Source organism: Mobula hypostoma, chromosome 3 (genome assembly GCF_963921235.1).
Source record: "Mobula hypostoma chromosome 3, sMobHyp1.1, whole genome shotgun sequence".
In the NCBI taxonomy this organism is placed as follows: Eukaryota; Metazoa; Chordata; class Chondrichthyes; order Myliobatiformes; family Myliobatidae; genus Mobula; species Mobula hypostoma.
In genome coordinates this window covers 12,795,576-12,812,896 of record NC_086099.1, presented here as the reverse complement: position 1 = coordinate 12,812,896, position 17,321 = coordinate 12,795,576, and the positions used below count along the sequence as shown (strand labels likewise).

The following is a 17,321-nucleotide window of genomic DNA, read 5'->3' as shown; positions in this document are numbered from 1 at the left end:
CCTCACAGTCTGAGTTAGCTGTGGTTTATCCAAGCTATTCTAATCTGTAATGTTAATGTATAATTACATCAAAAATTTTCCAAGTACATTACATCTTCAAAATAAAGAAACCAGACCAACACGGTCTCATTTTAAGATGGTGGTTAAGATTGCGTTTGTGAACCTCCGCGACTTCTGGCTGGTGTTCAACCAAACAAGGATAACAACTAAATACTTTGTTAACCACACTTTTTCTGGTAAATGATCATCACAAGTAATAGCCTGTAACTTTCCTTTGGACTTGGATGCAATTCAATGTGGCAGAACCATGGCAAGGCAAGGCGACGGGCCCATTGCCGAGGCCGTAGAAGAGCATGAAAGATCAAGCACAGACCAAACCAAAGCCACGGGGGTCCAGGCACCAGACACGACTGAGCACAATGTGCTGAAGAAGATTTAAAGGCTGCATCGAAATGGTAAAGTCTGGCATATCCAAGGAGAAGAACCTGTTGTTTGGACGGAGAGTTAAGTACTAGGCTAGATTACAAAGGTCAGGGTGCCGAGGCCTGAGGTGAAGTACGGACCGGTTCAGATTGTTGCTCAAAGCGGTAGAAACCAATGTTCAGATGGAGCCAGGCCACATTGAAAAGGTTAAGGTATTAGTAAGGCCAGGATGTCAGGGTCCGAGGTGAGGTACATACCGATTATGATTGCTGCTCCACGATGTTTACTCAGTTCTCTGCTGAACTATGGGCCTCTTCTGCAGACTTCAATTCAGAAACAGTATTTGCTTGCTTGCAGAATAAAGTGTGTCAGTTACAGAGAAAGCGTAGTTCAGCAGACTATAAGGTGAAAGGTCATAATGAGGTAGACTTTGAGGTCAAGAATCCATCTTATCTCACCACTCAATCGTTTTCTAAGTGCTCTAACCCTGTCCTTGAGCCTGGTGTTATGTATTTGCAAGGTTCCAATGCGATTTCGAGGAAATAGCCCTGATGGAATCGAAAAGGGTCTCGGCCTGAAACGTCGACTGTACCTCTTCCTAGAGATGCTGCCTGGCCTGCTGCGTTCACCAGCAATTTTGATGTGGTTTGCTTGCAGTTACTGTTTGCATGTTCCTTTTTTTTAATTGCACGTTGAGTGTTTGACGCTTTTTTTAATGGGTTATTTATTCTTTTATTTTCTTATGGACAGGATGTATTTTTTATTTTCTGCGCATTGGGTGTTAGACAGTCTTTTTCTCATATAAATGGGGTTTGCTTTTGGGCTTCTTTGTGTCGTGGCTGCCTGTTAGGAGACGAATCTCAAGGTTATATAATGTATACATACTTTGATAATAAAATGTACCAATAAATTTTTGGACTTTGGACTATCATCACATCAGTCTACTCTAATTATTAAAGAATAGTCAATGACACTAATTTTCGATTCCATCAGGACCATTTCCTCGAAATCGCATTGGAACCTTGCAAATACATAACACCAGGCTCAAAGACAGGGTTAGAGCACTTAGAAAATGATTGAGTGGTGAGATAAGATGGATTCTTGACCTCAAAGTCTACCTCATTATGACCTTTCACCTTATAGTCTGCTGAACTATGCTTTCTCTGTAACTGACACACTTTATTCTGCATTCTCTTATTGCTTTTCCCTTGTACTACCTCAATGTACTGTTGTGATTAACTGATCTGTATCCAACACAAAGTCTTCCACTGTAAGAATAATAAACCTCTTTAAACTTACCAAGTTGAACACAAACATGAGTGATAGTGATAGAGTACAATTCCAGAGGTGGCACTGATCGCTCAGTATGTTAAGGCAGTGTTGCATCCAGAGTAACCTCAAAGAGACTGTGTAAAAGTGAAATTCATGGCTAAAAACTGTCTACTGCTGGTGTTATTCTTCAGACAAAGTGAAGTAACTGTGGATGTTTAAGGCCCTACATATCCATGAAAGATGGTATCTCAGGTACCAACCATTCTCCACAATGACATCTCTACAATAGTGGGGGAGGCTAAGATCAGAACACAGCCTCAGAACGTCCCTTGAGTACAGAGATAAGAAGGAATTTCTTTAGCCAGAGGGTCGTGAATCTGTGGAATTCATTACCACAGGTGGTTGTAGAGTTCAAGTTATTTGATATATTTAAAGAGGAGGTTGATTGGTTCTCGTTTAGTAAGGGAATCAAAGGTTACAGGGAAAGGTCAGGAAAATGGTGTCAAGAGGATGAATAAGTCATCCATGATGGAATGGCAGAACAGACTCCATCGGCCAAATAGCCTAATTCTACTGCCATGTCTTATGGTCCATCGTGAGTTGAGATGTGGAGACAAATGCCACTGAAAACAGAATGTACAGCTCCATTTTCAGTTCCACAACTGATGATGCATTCTACACTCACTTGAAACAAGAGCTAAGCATTATCCCAGTGTGGCCTAAAAGATGGTTAGAGATATTCAGCTCACTTAACTGCTGGGGGAAGACCATAAACAACATCTCCTACTACTACTCAATAACATTACCACCATCAACTTTCTTGGAATCATCACTGACTAGAAGTTCAACAGTACCCATTATAGAAATACAGTACTAAGGCTATAAAAGTTGATAATAATTATTATTACTGGGGCAGCATGGTAGCATAGCGATTCGCACAGCACTTTACAGTTCAGGTGACTGGTTTCAATTCCCACTGCTGCCTTTAAGGAGCTTGTACTTTCTCCTCATGACTGTGTGGGCTTCCCACAGGTGCTCTGGTTTCCCCACAGTCCAAAGGTGTACCAGCTGGTAGATTAATTGGTCATTGTAAATTGTCCTGTGATTAGGTTAGCGTCAAGTCAGGAGTTTCTGGGCAGCACAGCTTGAAGGGCTGGAAGGCCCTACACCATGCTGTATCTCAATAAAGTCAATAAATAAACAAACAAACAAACAACTTACTCATTTATACAGCACTTTTCATACAGATGTTGTCTTCAATGTGTTTTACAATGAGATAAAGTGCAAATATGAAAAAAATTAAAAATAAAAATAGAAAATAAACATGTAAATAAAAGACAAGAAGTTGTCAGTTAGAGCAAAGTTAATTAAATAGGTATTAATCTAGTGTTTAAAGGTATCAACTGAGTCTGCATCCTTACAGTTATGTACAGTGCCGGAAAAAGTATTCAACCCCCTTGGAAGTTTTCATGTTTTATTGTTTTACAATACTGAATCACAGAGGATTAAATTTGGATTTTTTTTTTGACACCGATCAACAAAAAAAGACTCATTCATGTCGAAGTGAAAACTGATCTCGGCAAAATTATCTAAATTAATTACAAATATAAAACATAAAATAGTTGATTGCATATATGTTCACCCCCCCCGCCCTTCAGTATGACTCGCTAAATCATCACTGATGCAGCCAATGCATTTTAGAAGTCCCATAATTAGTCAAATGGAGATCTGTTTTCGGAGACCTGTGTACAGTCAAGGTCTTTCAAATAATTGTAGTAAAAATACATCTGTATCTGGAAGGTCCAACTGCTGCTGAGTCAGTATCCTGCTAAACACTACACCATGAAGACAAAAGGATGCTCCAAGCAACTCCGCGAAAAGGTTATTGAAAAACACAGGAGATGGATGCAAGAAAATTTCCAAGTCACTAAATATCCCTTCAAGTACAGTTGTCAATCATCAAGAAATGAAAGGATAATGGCACAGCTGTAAATTTGCCTAGAGCAGGCTACCCTCAAATACTGAGTGACCGTGCAAGGAGGGGACTAGAGAGGGAGGCCACCAAGGGACCCTATGACAACTCTGGAGAAGTTACAAGCTTCGTAGCTGAGATGGGAGAGACTGCACATACAACTGTTGCCCAGGTGTTTCACCAATCCCAGCTTTATGGGAGAGTAGCAAAAAGAAAGCCACTGTTGAAAAAAAAATCACATGAAATCTCAGCTAAAGTTTGGCAGAAGGCACGTGGAAGGCTCTGAAGTCAGCTGGAAGAAGGTTCTATGGTATGATAAAAACAAAATTAAGCACTGTGGCCAGGAGACTAAACCAAACACTGTGTATCATTAAAAACACACCATCCCTACCGTGAATCATACTGTGGGGATGCTTCATTGCAGAAGGCCCTGGAAAATGAATGCAGCAAAATACAGGGAAATCCTAGAGAAAAAACCTGATGTAGTCTGCAAGAGAACTGCAACTTGGGAGAAGATTTGCTCCCCAGCAAGACAATGACCCAGGTCAGTATTTAGTAGATGCACCTTTGGTAGCAATTACATTCTTGAAGTCTGTGTGGATAGGTCCCTATCAGCTTTGCATATCTGGACACTGCAATTTTTTTCCATTCTTTACAATACTGCACAAGCTTTGTCAGTTTGCATGGGCAGCTTTGCATCATTCCAGGATTTCCCTGTATTTTGCTGCATAAAGTCAAAGCTACAAAGGAATGTCCTAAAAACAACAAAGTTCATGTCCTGGAGTGTCCAAGTCAGAGTCCAGGCCTCAATACAATTGAGAATTTGTGGCTGCCCTTGAATAAGGCTATTCACTTAACATCCCCATGCAATTTGACAGAGCTTGCACAGTTTTGTAAAGAAGAATGGGAAAAAATTGCAGGGTCCAGATGTGCAAAGCTGACAGAGACCTATCCACACAGACTCAAGGCTATAATTGCTGCCAACTGTGCATCTACTAAATACTGACTTGAAGGAGGTGAATACTTATGCAATCAGTTATTTTGTGTTTTATATTTGTAATTAATTTAGATCTGTTTTCACTGACATGAATGAATCTTATTCTGTTGATCAAAAAAGCCAAATTAAATCCACTGTGATTCAACGTTGTAAAACAATAAAACATGAAAACTACCGGGGGGGGGGGAGGGTGAATACTTTTTATAGGCACTGTAGTCAAAATCTAATAGTTTTAGGCATTGAGTTCCACAATTTAGGAGAGTAGTTCAGAAAAACTGACCTACCAATTATCTTTTGAGGGAGATTGTTTAAATTTAAGAGACCAGCAGAAGAAGACCAGAGAGCTCAAGCAGGATTATAAAACGAAAACGATTTTGTGATGTAGATATTAGCCAGTGAGTTCAGTGTAATGGAAAATTCTCCACTTGACTTGATGAGTGCAACTCAAACAATACTCTTCTTTACAAAAGGTAAACTGATAGATGGCTGGAACATGCTGCCAGGAGAAGATGTGGAAGATGATGCAATGATAATGGTTAAGAAGCATCTAGACAGGCACAAGAACAAGCAAGGAATGGAGGGATATAGACCTTGAATAGGCAGAGGTGCAGTTTCAAATGCCATCATGGTTAGTACAGATATTGTGGGCCAAAAGGCCTGCTCAGGTACTGTACTATTCGACCTTCCGTGTACATTTGATTGCCATTAATCTACTAGCTTAAACAATTATTCCTAACACTACTGTCAGGTCTTCATTATAGTGTTGACCATCTTCAAGATGTAGTGCAGCAATTCTGCAAGATTTTGATGCCATTTCCAAATCATACAGAAAAATGGGAATAGACATACAGAATAATATCATCGCCATCAAATTTCCTTCTAGGATGTCACCTAGGTCTTAAAGAGAAAAAAAATTGACAGTTGTAACAGTTTAAAGGAGCTAGCTTCAAGGATAATACATACTAGCTTTAACAAAAATAAATATGTCCATGCATGAATAAAAACAAAAAGGAAATCAGCATCTCAATTTTGGATTCTGCCTCCTGATTCTTCTTTACAAACCACTCAAGGCTTGAGTATTTCTGTCCTAAGATGACCAAAATTGAATGCAATAGCCTTGGTCTAAGAACAGTGCAGACCTTCACCATGGACAATTCAAGCATCCATTTCAGGATATATAGTTCAAATGTATTTACATAGAAAATAGTGCAGGAGTAGGCCATTCGGCCCTTCCAGCCTGCACCACCATTCAGTATGATCATGGCTGATCATCCAACTCAGAACCCTGTACCAGCCTTCCCTCCATACCCCCTGATCCCTTTAGCCACAAGGGCCATATCTAGCTCCCTCTTAAATATAGCCAATGAACTGGCCTCAACTGTTTCCTGCTGCAGAGAATTCCACAGATTCACCACTCTCTGTGTGAAGAAGTTTTTCCTAATCTCGGTCCTAAAAGGCTTCCCCTTTATCCTCAGACTGTGACCCCTCATTCTGGACTTCCCCAACATCGGGAACAATCTTCCTGCATCTAGCCTGTCCAATCCCTTTAGGATCTTATACGTTTCAATCAGGTCCCCCCTCAATCTTCTAAATTCCAACGAGTATAAGCCTAGTTGATCCAGTCTTTCATCATATGAAAGTCCTGCCATCCCAGGAATCAATCTGGTGAACCTTCTCTGTACTCCCTCTATGGTAAGGATGTCTTTCCTCAGATTAGGGGACCAAAACTGCACACAATACTCCAGGTGTGGTCTCACCAACGCCTTGTACAACTGCAGTAGTACCTCCCTGCTCCTGTACTCGAATTCTCTTGCTATAAATGCCAGCATACCATTCGCCTTTTTCACCGTCTACTGTACCTGCATACCCACTTTCAATGACTGGTGTATAATGACACCCAGGTCTCGTTGCACCTCCCCTTTTCCTAATCGGCCACCATTCAGATAATAATCTGTTTTCCTGTTTTTGCCACCAAAGTGGATAACTTCACATTTATCCACATTAAATTGCATCTGCCATGAATTTGCCCACTCACCTAACCTATCCAAGTCACCCTGCATCCTCTTAGCATCCTCCTCACAGCTAACACTGCCGCCCAGCTTCATGTCATCCGCAAACTTGGAGATGCTGCATTTAATTCCCTCATCCAAGTCATTAATATATATTGTAAACAACTGGGGTCCCAGCACTGTGCCTTGCGGTACCCCACTAGTCACCGCCTGCCATTCTGAAAAGGTCCCGTTTATTCCCACGCTTTGCTTCCTGTTTGCTAACCAATTCTCTATCCACATCAATACCTTACCCCCAATACCGTGTGCTTTAAGTTTGCACACTAATCTCCTGTGTGGGACCTTGTCAAAAGCCTTTTGAAAATTCAAACATACCACATCCACTGGTTCTCCCCTATCCACTCTACTAGTTACATCCTCAAAAAATTCTATAAGATTCGTCAGACATGATTTTCCTTTCACAAATCCATGCTGACTTTGTCCGATGATTTCACCGCTTTCCAAATGTGCTGTTATCACATCTTTGATAACTGACTCTAGCAGTTTCCCCACCACTGATGTTAGGCTAACCGGTCTATAATTCCTTGGTTTCTCTCTCCCTCCTTGTTTAAAAAGTGGGGTTACATTAGCCACCCTCCAATCCTCAGGAACTAGTCCAGAATCTAAAGAGTTTTGAAAAATTTTCACTAATGCATCCACTATTTCTTGGGCTACTTCCTTAAGCACTCTGGGATGCAGACCATCTGGCCCTGGGGATTTATCTGCCTTTAATCCCTTCAATTTACCTAACTCCACTTCCCTACTAACATGTATTTCCCTCAGTTCCTCCATCTCACTGGACCCCCTGTCCCCTACTATTTCCGGAAGATTATTTATGTCCTCCTTAGTGAAGACAGAACCAAAGTAACTATTCAATTGGTCTGCCATGTCCTTGCTCCCCATAATCAATTCACCTTTTTCTGTCTGTTAGGGACCTACATTTGTCTTAACCAATCTTTTTCTTTTCACATATCTATAAAAGCTTTTACAGTCAGTTTTTATGTTCCCTGCCAGTTTTCTCTCATAATCTTTTTTCCTCTTCCTAATTAAGCCCTTTGTCTTCCTCTGCTGAACTCTGAATTTTTCCCAGTCCTCAGGTGAGCCACTTTTTCTGGCTAATTTGTATGCTTCTTCTTTGGAATTGATACTATCCCTAATTTCCCTTGTCAGCCACGGGTGCACTACCTTCCTTGATTTATTCTTTTGCCAAACTGGGATGAACAATTGTTGTAGTTCATCCATGCGATCTTTAAATGCTTGCCATTGCATATCCACCGTCAACCCTTTAAGTGTCATTTGCCAGTCTATCTTAGCTAATTCACGTCTCATACCTTCAAAGTTACCCTTCTTTAAGGACATGTACATCCTCCACAAAAGATTTTTAAAAATATACACAACAGATCTACATGTCAATTAAAATTCCACCAAGTTACATGTCAGAAACACTAAGAACTTTGGATATTTTTTTAATTTTTAAAAATCTCTTTAAATACATCCTAAACATATTCTAGCATAGATCACAAAGCATTTGGGTTTCTCTTGAAGTCACTCTTCCCCCAACTCTTAACAAGATATTTATCAAATCTGATTCACAGATCAGGTGACACAAAAGCTCATGTTAAGTCCTCATTCAGTGTGCTTTCAAACAGAAGTTAGCAGAAAGAGAACTCTCCATTGTCAGCACAAGATCAGTGTTTCCAACTGTACCAACCCAACTGCTGGTATTGTTGCAATCTAATTTAGGGTAAAATGATCAAACCTGATACAGCTGTGTAGCAAACCATTAAAGTCTTTCAATCCATAGGTCAAAAATTCAAAGTAAATTTACTATTGTAGTCGCGCTGATACGCTATCAGTGAAAACAACACACTGACCCGAGCAGGGTCGGGTTGAACTGTTTACTGTTTGAATCGGCGTGCGCTTAAGTAACCTGCTCCCAGCAACCCCCGCTCTTTGCAGGGCAGAAGCAACATCGGCTTCTGGGCCAAGGTCTGCCCGGCACCCAGAGTCCTCTCAGTTGCCGCTGACTGCGGGCTCACCGGCGACTGCTGGAGCCGGTTCGCTTGCTGCGTGGGCGAGCCGCCACACTATCAAAGTACATATACATCACTATATACAATCCTTGTGGGCATTCACAGTAAATACAAAGAAACACAACAGAATCATTGGATAAACAAACTTAAGATTATCAAGCAACCAATGTGCATATACAAAAAGAAAAAATATAACAAATGTAATAAAAATAATAAATAAATAAACAATAAATATTGAGAGTCTGAAATGAAGAGTCCTTAAAAGTGAGTCCATGGGTTGTGGAATAGTTCAGTGATCGGGTGAGTGAAATTGTAAAATTATGCCTCTGGTTCAAGAGTCTGATGGTTGAAAGATAATAACTGCTCCTGAATGTGGTGGTGGGTGATTTGAACCAATGGTTCCCAATGTATGTTAAATGAAAACTGCACTTATTCACTTTGGATTAAGTGTGCCCCACCCCTGAAAGAGAGTTGCTGATGTTAAGGCCACTCATTTTAGGGAGTTGGAGCCATGTTGAGAATTCCCCAGTTTTAATCATCTTAGGCCAACAGAGATATTCAAATCAATATTGGTTTACAAAGGAGGATGATGAACATATTACAAAGGCTACATAACTGCTGTTTTTATTGTGTTCATTAGTAAGATGTGTAGTTAACAAAGACAGTATATACTATCCTTTAGAGCAGCGGTTCCCAACCTGGGAACCTTTGCTTAATGATATTGGTCCACGGCACAAAAAACATTGGGAATCCCTGATTTGGAGAATCTCCAATTGTCAGTCTTTACTTGTGAGTGGTCTTTCATGGATTCTATTGCATTTCTTTATTTTCCTGTAAATGTCTAAAGGAAAATGAATCTCAAAATAGTATATGGTGACATATACGTACTTTGACAATAAATTTACTTTGACTTTGACTTTTTGAAATACAACAATCTCTCATTTTTTAAAAAATAGTTAAAACCTGTAACTAGTGCAATTAACACGTAAGAATATTTGTACAGGTCAACCTCCACTAACCCGGCGCTATTGAGACCTGAGGAATGCCAGATTAGTGAAAATGCCGAATTACAGAAGGGTCATATTAAGCATAATCAATGCCGGATTATCGGAGGAACTGGATTGCAAGTAGTCGGATTAGTGTAGGTCGACCTGTATTTACTTTTACTATGTGAATTTTGTCACTGAATTACCTCAAAGTAATTAAAATCTTCAAAACCCCAGCAATCATTGTCACCTCTCCAACCCCTCACCAAGGCAGGAAAATGGAAACGATACACAAGGTGTTGATGAACAACTGTTCTAAACTATGACACATACAAGCTGTTTCAGAATCTATCCAGTTAGAAGAAACACCAGGAATATTCTGATCGCTTCATTATAGGAAGGATGTAGAAGCTTTAGAGTGGGTGCAGAGTAGATTTAACAGAGGAATCTTAAAATGCAAATGTATAATTCCTTAAAACTGGCATCACAGATGGACAGGGTGGTAAACAATACACTTGGCATATTGGCCTTCATATATCAATGTATTGAATACAGGGGTTAGGGTGTTACTTTGACTTTGTATACGATGTTGGTGAGGACTAATTTTGAGTTTCGTGTGCAGTTTTAGTCACTTACCTACAGGAAAGATGTAAACAACGTTGGAAGAGTACAGAGAAAATTTAAAAGGATGTTGCCAGATTTGAGGACAATAGGTTAGGACTTTTTTCACTAAGGTATAGGAGAATGAAGGGAGATTGGAAAGAAGTACAAAAATTATGAAGGGTATAGATGGGTTAAATGTAAGCAGGCTTTTTCCACTGAAGTTGGATGAGACTAAAACTAGAGGTAATGGGTTAAGGATGAAAGGTGAAATATTTAAGGGAACATAAGGGAACTTCTTCACTTAAGAGGGCAGTGAGAGTGTGGAACTAACTGCCAGTGGAAATGGTGGACGCAGGTTCGATTTCAACACTCGAGAGAAATGTGGATAGATACATGGATGGGAGAGGTATGGTCCAGGTGCAGGCTGATGGGACCAGCAGATTAATAGTTTGCCATGGACTGGATGAGCCAAAGGTCCTGTTTCTGTGCTATAGTATTCTATGATTCCATTTATCAGGATGTTGCTTGGACTAGAGTGCATGTCTTATGAGAATAGGTTGAATGACCTTGGGCTTTTCTCTTTGGAGCGGAGGAGGGTGAGAAGTGACTTGATAGAGATGTACAAGATGAAAAGCGGTATAGATTGAGGGGACAGCCAGAGACTTGTTCCCTGGGTGAAAATGGCGAATACAGGGGGACATCATTATAAGGTGATTGGTGGAAAGTATAGGGGGATGCCAACAGTAAATTTCTTTACACAGAGAGTGGTACGTGTGTGAAACGCTTGCCAGTGGTGGTGATAGTGGCAGATACTTCAGGGGCATTTAAGAGACTCTCAGGTAGGCCCATGAATGAGAGGAAAGTGGAGGGCTGTGGGGAAGGGAAGGGTTAAATTGAACTTGAAAGCAGGTTAAAAGATCAGTGTTGGATCATAGGCCAAGGGGCTTGTACTTTGCTATAATGTTATATAAACCAAGAAGATACTTACGTGACATTATGTTATCAACATATTGCGGCAAGTAAGGCGCCCAGACGTCAATTGTTTCTTTTCGTCCTTCTTTCCCAATTCTGCGAAGCTCTGCTAAAAGTAAAGCTTGAGCAGCTTCTCTCACCTATTTCAGAAAAAGTAATTGAAATGTTGGAATTTTAGTTTGAAATTATGGACAGAATACAGAAACTTCAAATTTATAAATCATATTAAGATTAGCAGTTCAGTTAGAAGCTGAAATTTCACTGCAATGCAACCAAACAGACTCACTTCAACAAGCTCTGGGGGTTGGCGATTTTTTTTCACACTCCTTCACTAAATAAAGAATAGCTTTTCTATAAAAAGAGCATGGAGCTTTGATAACAGGTGTATGATCTGAGTATCATCTATGACCCTGATCATTGTGTCAATTCCACAATTCCTATACCAGATGCTTATCAAACAACACCAGTGCAAAACTAAGTAAAGTGACCTTAGGCGATCTCAGAATGGATATTTGGCACAGAGGCCCATGAGGTGATATTATGATTTAACTAACAGCTTAAACAGAGTAGACAGTTTTCAGAGGTGTCCAGGGCAAAGAGAGGAGGAGTTGAAGGAAGGATTTCCTGATCGCAGAGTTCAGTTAGCTGAAAGCAAGGACTACAGATGTGAGCAGAGAAAAGATCAAAGGATTGTCGAGCCAGAAGAAGCTACAAAGGAAGGGAAGGACAAGGCCTCAGTGAGATTTGAAAACAAGAACAAACAACTTAAAACGGAACCTCTGCCAGACCAAATGGCAATGTTCATCAGCAAGTAAGCAAATGATACATGAGCAAATTGTGATGAGAATTCATTTGCTGGCAGAGTTCTTGAGATTCAAGAGTAGGAAGACCAGCTAGAAGAATAATGGAATTGTCAACACTTGACCATAAGACACAGGAGCAGAATTAGGCCATTCGGCCCACTGATTCTGCTTCACCATTCTATCATGGTTGAATTATTATCCCTTTTTCCTACCTTCTCCACATAATCTTTGAAACTATCAACCTCCACATTAAGTGTACCCAATGACCTGCCTTCACAGCCATCTGTGGCAATGAGGTGGCAACAACACGGATAAAAGATTCTGCAGTGGATGAGCTGAGATAGAAAGTCAAGATGTGAGATATTACAAATAAATTGCCTCAAAAGCAGTAAATTCACTTTTCCACCGTGAATAGCAGAACGATATGAACTCTTCCAAAGAATAGCTCTCCAACAGAATACAATGTCAATGTTCATCTTGAAGGCTGGACAATAGGAACAGCTACACCAGCTAGGAACAGATTCAGATTAATTGGGCCATCAGTTTATCCGGGCAGTTGCTTGTTTGGGACAACTCTTAAAGAACAAACACAAATTGAGAAAATATCCATGATTCACTTTGTTTAATTGAGACATTACGCCGCTGTTACATACCTCAAGGAGATCTTGTGACTTTCTTGTGAGAATGGTGTAATGGTCTTTTGGAGGTCACCTGATGTAATTTTCCTGCCGATGTGAGGTCACGTGATGACATGTTCACCACGGGTATAATAGGGAAGACCTCTGATGACGCAGTAGGTTTTCTAGCTAGGACGTTCGTCAGTGTCTCCGTTCCGTTGCGTATTTGTTTTATGACGCAGTTTCATTTTTAAAACGGAGTGTTACATTCTATTGTAAAGTACAATAGAGCTGGACTGGCAATTTCTGCCAGGTTTGTTGATGTACCTTTTTAGTAGTATTGGAGAGTGAAGACTTTATTGAAGTACAGGATATGAAGGATTAAAAGAAGTTGGTAACATTCGGCAGCTTAATAAAGGATCGACCTTATTGAGTCTTCATTGAAGAAGTAGCGACCTGCATCGAAGATAACTCCTGCCAAAAGACAAGGTAGTTCATGCAGGATTTGCTCACCAGAAGAAAGGTCAGTTGTTTTAAGCCATTTATTTCCTTCAACGTGAATCCTTTTGGACAGAACCAGCAGGGAAGTCGCGTCTATGAAGATATCCTTCTCCAGAGAAGTCTCTCCCAATTGAATGTAAAAATCTGTTGGATTTTCTAAGTTACCATATTAAGAACTGTATTTGACTTTACCGCTTTAAGAACTGTTTTCGCATTTATCACCTTAAGAACCAATAGCGAGTGACGATTCGTTGAACGGCCGCATAGCGGTTATCTTCCGGTTAAGGTTTTCATTTATTTTTTATTGTTTATCCGTGTTTAATAAATGTTTGGTTGCTTTTATATAACCTGTCTCAATTGATATTCATTGTGGCCGGTTATGTAACACCGCGTAGTTGACTGTTGTCGAACAGTTTCTAACTATTGTCAAGCGTGCACTTGCTTGGTCGTTAAACACTCCACCGTGCTTAGAGCAAACAGTTTTTAAATAGCATCAGTTACGTATGCCTATGCTTGTGTGCTTATTCATTTGGGCCAACAAATGCCAATTTAAAAAGCAATGATTTTTGATAATTTAGTTTTTCTTTATTTTGACTTAAAAATATTTCGGATGCTTGACAAGATGCCATGAAAAGATATGACACTAGTCAAAAGAATTTCCCTAGTTGCCTGCACTGATTTTGTTCATTTACAGTCAATCAAAAGAACATGGCAGCATACACTATATGAATTCCTCCATCGATAATTATTATGAACTAATACAGTTTTGTAGTACTGTAGTAGTATTGGTGGCATTCTAATTTGCTCTGTATTTCATTTAAATACATAATTTCTTACCCAGTTAAACAGTAGTTTTTCTTGTTTATACTTTTTAACTATTTTCATGAAACATGGACAGCCGCTTAATTGGGACAAAATGTACTGGTCCCGATTGACCGGAATCCACTGTATTTATTTTAAGAAAATGGTGGATGGGATGGGGAAGGAGAAGATATGAAATCCAAATACCTATTCTTCTATAAAAGAGATTTCAAAATTAGGGAATGGCGAGGAGGGTTGTTCTTGAATACCAGGCTAATAATGATAAAATTTATTTTCATACGGTAACCTTTGGTTGTGTAAACATCAGGTAATAATTTTTTGTTCATATTCAAACAATTTATTAAAATAATAGTCACTGCTGGTCTCCATTCAACTCATAAACTATCTTTTTTCTTCGACAAAACTGCAAATACAGTGACATTTTTGCCATAACAGCAGAGGTGTGATGTCAAGGTTACCTTCTCATTTATCAAGCACTAAATACCATTTACCAGCCTCTATGAAATGCTCTAAAACTACAACCATCAGCAAAATGTCAACAGGTAATAACACTGCATATTTTGCAATTTTTTTCAAATAAACCAACAACTTAAAGTATCAGTTAGACAATGGGTCATGTAGAAAAGAGATTAGAGTTTCTGCAATATTTTAGAGTCAGAGAATAATACAGAAGAGAAACAGGCCCTTCAGTCCACAGAGACCTCAGTCTCCTTCCTGCTAGTCCCAGTTGCCTGTGCTCGACTCATAACCCCCAAGTCCCTCTCCTCCATGTACATATCCAAATGCCACTTAAATGTTGCAACTGTACCTGCCTCGACCACTTCCTTTGGCAGCTCATTCCATCTAATCACTTCCCTCTGTGTAAAGAAGTAACCTTCTGGGTCTTTTAAATATTTCCCATCTTATCTTGTATCTGTGCCTGTAGTTTTGGATATCCCAACCCTGGAGAAAAAGACTATGACTGTCAAACTTATCCACAGCCCCCATAATTTTGAAACTTCTGTGAGATCACCCCTCTTTTTTTTTAATGCTCCAGGGAATAAAAATCCAGTGTGGCTAACCTCTCCCTATAACTCAGATCTTCTAGTCCAGGTAACATCTTTGTAACACACACAAAATGCTGGAGGAACTCAGCAGGTTTTCTGACGAAGCGTCTCAGCCCAACACAATCGACTGTATTCTTTTCCATAGATGCTGCCTGGCCTATAGAGTTCCTTCAGTATTTTGTGTGTGCTGCTTGGATTTCCAGCATGTGCAGATTTTCTCTTGGTTATAACATCCGCGTTCGAGCCTCAGCTGAGGCAGCGTGTTGTGTCCTTGAGCAAGGCATTTAACCACACATTGCTTTTCGATGACACCGGTGCCAAGCTGTATCGGCCCTAGTACCCTTCCCTTGGACAACATCGGTGGCGTGGAGAGGGGAGACTTGCAGCATGGGCAACTGCCGGTCTTCCATACAACCTTGCCCAGGCCTGGGCCCTGGAAACCTTCCAAGGCGCAAATCCATGGTCTCACGAGACTAACGAATGCCTATAAAAATAACATCCTTGCAAATCTCTTCTACTGCCTCTCCAGGTTGACAATCTCTTTCCTGTAACAGGGTAACAAAAACTATACACAATACTCCAAAACTGTGGCCTCACCAACTACTTCTATAGCTGCAACATAATACCCCATTTCTAAACGATGCCCTGACTGAAGGCCAGCTTGCTAAATGCCTTCACCACTCTGTCAACTTGCACAGCCATTTTCCGTGAACTGTGCACTTGTACTCCCAGACCTCTCCGATCAACATCACAAATCAATACCCTTCCATTCACTATAGAAGTCCTACACTGGTTTGAATGTCCAAAATGCATCCACACTTACCTAAGTTGAAATTCATTCATATTTTAAAATTGAAAATAAGGCATTTTCAATTTTCTGACTACAATTTATGCAAGTTTAAAAGATGCTTACAATCCTTTTGGAAAAGTTAACTAATGATCAGAGCAAGTTTTCATTTTGGCATCTTATTGTAGCATGCTTTGAACACAGAGAACAATTCAGTACCTCTGACTCACAATGTTGTGCTGGAATCAAACTGGTAATCAAATGCCCAACTACACTATGTTAATATCCATCTATTTCATGCACATTCCATAAGGCAGTGGAGCAGAATTAGATGATTCAGCCCATCAAATCTGCCATCCCATTATCATGGCTGATTTATTATCCCTCTTAATCCAATGTGTCTGCCTTCTCCCTAGTACCTTCATCACAACCGATCAGCCATCATGGGTTTATCTAAGAGCCTCATCATGTTTGCTTCCACCATCACTCCATGCACCAACCATGCTGTGTAAAATACCTGTCTCACACATCTCCTTTGAACTTGCAAAGCGGCATTCGAAAAGGTAATTAGAAGAGTGGTGAGGGCCATGAATTGCAGAAGAGGGTACGATTAAGGAAAATCCCAAAACATGAAGAATGAGAGGATAACCAGGAAAATGTTAGGTCGTTTTAGCAATCAAAGTGGCAATCAGTGTAAGGAGCTAGAGAACAGCGATGAGGTCTCAAAAGAAAACTTCAAAGGATATTGTAGTTGAACATAGATGAAGAACAGCAGAACTGTAGATCAAACTACCACATTGAAGTTTAATTGTCATTCAACCATACATAACTACCCATGTATACAGCCAAATGAAAGTGTTACTCTGGGGCCAAGGCATAAAACACAGTACCAACAATCACACACAGTACAATCATACAAAAAATATAGTTCAAGACCCTGAGTCAATGAATGTGCAGCAGTCCTCAGTCTAACACAATACACCTTGTCTTCTGCCAAGCAAACACTTGGGGGGGGGGGGGAGGGGGAACAGAACAAGGGGAAACACTTGGTAGGGGGACAATACAGGGGAACATGGGGGGGACAGCTTGGACACCATGCCGCACCACCTCCAGTGGAGTGTGCAAACTCTCCTGGGCAGCTGTAAACACCAACACCAGGCTGTAAACACTAGTCCTCATCATGACCATGCAGACCATGCAGCTCCCCTGCCGTCATTCAGTAGAGGTATTAAATAGCTTGATGAACTTATGCAGAGTAAATCCCCACAACCTCACGCTGAAAATCCCAGGCAGCTGAGGGAGGTAGGGAGGAGATTGCCAGGGTCCTGATAAAGATTTTGAGATCCTGCTGGACACAGATGAGATATAGAGAAAATTTACAAGGATGTTGCTGGGTTTGGAGGACCTGAGTTATAAGGAAAGATTGAATAGGTTAGGAC

At 40.3% G+C, this 17,321-nt stretch overlaps 1 protein-coding gene across 4 annotated transcripts in view; it reads right to left on the bottom strand.

Annotated features, from left to right (window-relative positions):
* LOC134343857 (WD repeat-containing protein 7) overlaps window positions 1-17,321 on the bottom strand; it is a 627,641-nt gene that overhangs the window by 378,907 nt on the left and 231,413 nt on the right. For all 4 annotated transcript variants that reach the window (XM_063042658.1, XM_063042659.1, XM_063042660.1 and 1 more), the window contains one exon: window positions 11,323-11,446. In XM_063042658.1, the coding sequence (XP_062898728.1) occupies window positions 11,323-11,446 (124 nt within the window). The remainder of the gene's footprint in view (window positions 1-11,322; window positions 11,447-17,321) is intronic.